General features: G+C 55.8%; 1 protein-coding gene across 1 annotated transcript in view; it reads left to right on the forward strand.

Moving 5' to 3' along the window:
• Positions 1-4,451, forward strand: part of LOC104272236 (potassium channel subfamily T member 1-like) — a gene marked incomplete at its 3' end in the record, with an annotated part of 35,587 nt that overhangs the window by 30,456 nt on the left and 680 nt on the right. The window contains 11 exon segments of the mRNA XM_009867179.1: positions 1-117; positions 1,052-1,157; positions 1,269-1,441; positions 1,637-1,708; positions 2,007-2,141; positions 2,400-2,511; positions 3,162-3,263; positions 3,385-3,468; positions 3,856-3,896; positions 3,898-3,973; positions 4,353-4,373. The exon segment at positions 1-117 is cut by the window's left edge and continues 115 nt beyond it. Coding sequence (XP_009865481.1) covers positions 1-117; positions 1,052-1,157; positions 1,269-1,441; positions 1,637-1,708; positions 2,007-2,141; positions 2,400-2,511; positions 3,162-3,263; positions 3,385-3,468; positions 3,856-3,896; positions 3,898-3,973; positions 4,353-4,373 — 1,039 coding nt within the window.

Raw genomic sequence — 4,451 nt, forward strand, 5'->3', positions numbered from 1 at the left:
CATCGCGCCGGTCCTCGAGCTCGCCGACACCTCGTCCCTGCTGCCCTGCGACCTGCTCAGCGACCAGTCGGAAGATGAGATGACACAGTCGGACGAGGAGGGGTCGACTGTTGTGGAGTGAGTCGCTCACCTTTTGGTCGAGCCATCCTTTGTCCCAGAGAGACGGGGACTGTTGTAAATGATGGGTGTTCAGCGGTGCCGGAGGGATGCTCGGTCTCAGCCCCACTTGGTTTTTGTATGAGTGCGTGAACCTCTAACAAGGGCCATCACCCCATGGCCATAAGGTTTTGGAGAAGCCTCCTCTGGGCAGCAGCAAATCGCACCAGGGCAGACGCTGCTGGGGATGGGCAGGTTGTTCCGTCCGTCCTCTCACCTCCCTTTGCTCACCAGCGTGAAGAGGATCCTGTTCTCCGTTGCACATAAATAAAAAATGCAAAAGAAATAGTTACTCCAGCTTTAAAACTGGTTGTTATTTTATGACAGCAAGATAAGCACTTGCTTCGCTGGTTACCTGTTTGGATGCTGTCGTAGCGGTATGGGCTGTTTACCAAGTAAGCAAACTCTCTTAAATTGGCTTTTAATTCATGTCTGTTTTTGTTTGCTCTTCAAATGAAAATTTCTGCTTCTGGTTTCGTTAAAACTACAGATGGTGGCTTTTCAAACATCTGTTTACCAAAATGAATTCTAAAAATGGACCGTGAGGTTTTTTTGCTTCTTTGTGTGGCTCAGCATTGCCCTTCTCTCCTGGAGCTCCCTGCCCTGTCTCCATTCAGCTCTGCTCAATGCTCCGATCTGCTGCCTTTGCTGCCTGTGCTGGGAACACCACGTATTTACGGTCTTGTGACACTTTGCCTAGCAAGAAGTGATTCCTAAATCTGTGCATTTTGGAAAACTGCCGGCAGCTGCGGGAGAGTTTTGCAAAGCATCTGCCAGTGATGCGCTGGAGTCCTGAGCTGCTGCCATTAAATGTTTTTCCCAGCGTCTGAGCTGTGGTGCAGGTGGAATGCTCTCCCCGTGGCCTCACGCGGCTGGATTTTTCTCTCTGCTGCAGGTACGTGAAAGGCTACCCACCCAACTCCCCCTACATCGGGAGCTCCCCAACCCTGTGCCACCTTTTACCCGAGAAAGCCCCGTTCTGCTGCCTGAGGCTGGACAAGGTATGATGGGGCTGCGTGCTGGGGGCTGCAGCCCCCTCCCCAGCCGCAGGATGAGTGGGTGGGCGGCCACGAGCCCTACGCTGAGACCCTGCGCTGCCTTCCACCGCACAGGGCTGCAAGCACAACAGCTATGAAGATGCCAAAGCCTATGGGTTTAAGAACAAACTGATTATCGTTTCGGCAGAGACGGCTGGGAACGGGCTGTATAACTTCATTGTCCCCCTTCGTGCGTACTATCGGTCCCGCAAAGAGTTGAACCCAATTGTGTTGCTACTGGACAACAAGCAAGTACTTTTGCGCGGGTGTTTTCCACCACACTGAGCCCTCCCCTGTGTTTTCTCCTACTGTGGGGATGGGGGTGTGGGGCAATGGCAGGGCCACTGTTGGGTACCTGGGCTGATGTTGGCCCTGGGGCCTCCCGTATGGGTTTTGGGTCTGTCTTTGCTGAACCACCTTGCTCTCTGTTGCTCTTCCTCCAGGCCTGAGCACCACTTTCTAGAAGCCATCTGTTGTTTCCCCATGGTTTACTACATGGAGGGCACGATCGACAAGTAGGTGTTTCCACACGTGGTTGTTGTTACTTACGGTGCTCCCTGAATGTGTTGCATTTACCCCAGCTGAGACTTTTGGGTCATCCCATGAGAAGCCCCAGGCTTGCTGCTGTAGAGCTGAGCCCACCCTTGGCTTCTTGGGTTGTCAAACCCCCCCACCCCAGTAGCTGGGAGCAGGTGAAGAGCTGGTGGTCGGGAACAGCCGGGGCTTGCTGTAGCGCTGCGCGTCGCAGCGTGCTGCTTCCCTGTGTCCTTTCCAAGGGCTGACCCTGCGCTCTTCTCTTTGGGAACTGCCCAGCCTGGACAGCTTGCTGCAGTGCGGCATCATCTACGCCGACAACCTGGTGGTTGTGGACAAGGAGAGCACGATGAGCGCCGAGGAGGACTACATGGCGGATGCGAAGACGATTGTCAATGTGCAGACCATGTTTAGGTGAGGGGTGACTGCTGCCCCAGCCCTGTCACAGCCTCTTGCTTCTGCTGGAGAGAAGACCGGGAAGGGTGCAGGGGTGGTGGCTACGCGCAGTGAGACACATCTGCCAGTGGGCTTACTCTAGGAAACAGGATCTAATCAGCTATTTCTGACCTCAGGCAGGCACAGGGATGGTTTGCGTCTTCCTCAGGCTTTCAATGAAGGGAATGCTCTCGCTTCTGAGCGAGCTGCAGGACAACAGGTCTCTTTCCATTGCAGGCTCTTCCCCAGCCTCAGCATTATCACAGAGCTGACCCACCCCTCCAACATGAGGTTCATGCAGTTCAGAGCAAAGGACAGTTACTCTCTTGCCCTTTCCAAGCTAGAAAAGGTAAGAGAAGGTCTTCCCCTGCACATGGGGCCTGGGAAGTCAACGCTGAGAGTGACTGCGTTTGAGTTCCTCAAGGTCCTGTGCTCTTCTGCATGCTGCAGCTACCAGAGCTAGCGTGCATCTACCCTAGGTAACCTGCAGCCAACAAATAAGTGGGCAGTTGATCTCTGAGCTAGTTACCTCCTTCTACTTACTTATGTCTTTATTCAGCAGCTGGAGGTTGTACTAGTTTGCCTGCTGAGCACGCTGGACCTCTGAATTAGGTGTAATGCTGTGACGGCAGTAAGGAGTCGTTGTGCTGAGATCTTCTAATGAGGAAGAAAATACCCCTGAACCAGACACTGAGGCATGCAGAAGGGCCACGTCCAGCCCATGCCAAAAAAAATACCCCAACCATGTCTTCCACATTTTCATGGAGGAAAACCCCTCTTTCACCCAGTGTAAGGATGCTGCCCTGGATCCCTCCTGGCACACCCACCGGAAAAGCTACGCTGGTGTCCTCCCATTTTCACGAATCTTCTAGTTTCTGTGCAACCTGCACGCTGGCGAGGCTGCGTGGTTTTGCTTTGCTAAACACCCTGGAAGGATGTGAACAAGCCCCCGCCAACTGTGTTGTCCTGTGGGTGCTCACCTCTCCCCTTCTCTTCCAGAAAGAGCGAGAGAACGGCTCCAACCTGGCCTTCATGTTCCGGCTGCCCTTCGCGGCCGGGAGGGTCTTCAGCATCAGCATGTTGGACACGCTGCTCTACCAGGTGAGAACCCGACGGGCTCTGGGTAACGCGCCCCTGCAGCTCTGTCCACCCCTTTGCGTCTCCCAAAGGAAAATGGAGCAAACTTCTTCTCCGGCTTCCTGCCCAAATGTTTCCTCTGCAGTCGTTCGTGAAGGACTACATGATCACCATCACCCGGTTGCTGCTGGGCCTCGACACCACGCCGGGCTCTGGCTACCTCTGTGCGGTACGTGCCAAGTCCCCGTGGGTTGAAACCGCTGGGCCAGGTCACTGTGGATCTGTGGAATCTGTCACCCTGCATATGGAGGTGGAGGGTTGTGCTCTTCTGGGAAGCTGGGCGGGGAAGGCAACATTGCCAGGTTATCGCTCCCCTCGATTGTGCGTAGGGAACGTTAGTGCTAACGAGAGCCCAAAAGCTCAAGGGCTGCCAAGGACCAGAGTCCTTGTTCTGAAGGCTGAGGTTGGAAGTTGCCCCTGATCAGTTTTGTGGAGTCCAGCTTGCGTTTGGGGTTAACATCAATGAGCCAGGGCGAAGCTCAGGAGCAGCCCCGAGGTGCTTCTTAGCAGGCTCCGCATGGCACAGGGCAATTGACGTTTGTCCTCTGCTGCTCAGATGAAGATCACTGAAGATGACCTGTGGATCCGGACGTATGGCCAAGCTCTGCTCCTCCAGCGCGGAGATTCCCATTGGCATTTACAGGACCGAGTCGCACATGTTCGCGACCTCCGAGGTAGGGGCACAACGGTGGCGTGTGCCAGGGAGGGGCTGCTGGTGGTCCCAGTTGAGCATCACCACCAGGCAGAGATGTGATCCGTGAGGCTGGCCGGCTCCACGAGTCCCCTCGGACCTGACTGGAGGAAAGAGGGGAGGGGAAACTCTGCTTTCACTTCAGTAGCGGCCCCACGTCTGCGTGATGGTGCTGGTGTCGCAGTCCCCTGGCCGCGCACGCTGGGTCAGTGCCAGTGCCGGTCTCTCCTGGCTGCGGGCAGGCAGAGGAGGATCTTCTTGGCACAGCCCTGCGGTGCCCGGGGAGCAGAGGCGCATGGCGTGGCGGGGATGCTTGTCTGCTGTGCTGACGCTTTGTTTTTCCTTCTTCTCCCCCACCCCAGCCCCACGACATCCGAGCGCAGGTGAGTGCTGCTTGCATCCCTGGCCATCAGCACTGCCTTCTGGTCCCCCCCAACCCCGAGACTGGCCCATGGGCAAAC

This window comes from Apaloderma vittatum, unplaced genomic scaffold (assembly GCF_000703405.1).
Source record: "Apaloderma vittatum isolate BGI_N311 unplaced genomic scaffold, ASM70340v1 scaffold19173, whole genome shotgun sequence".
In the NCBI taxonomy this organism is placed as follows: Eukaryota; Metazoa; Chordata; class Aves; order Trogoniformes; family Trogonidae; genus Apaloderma; species Apaloderma vittatum.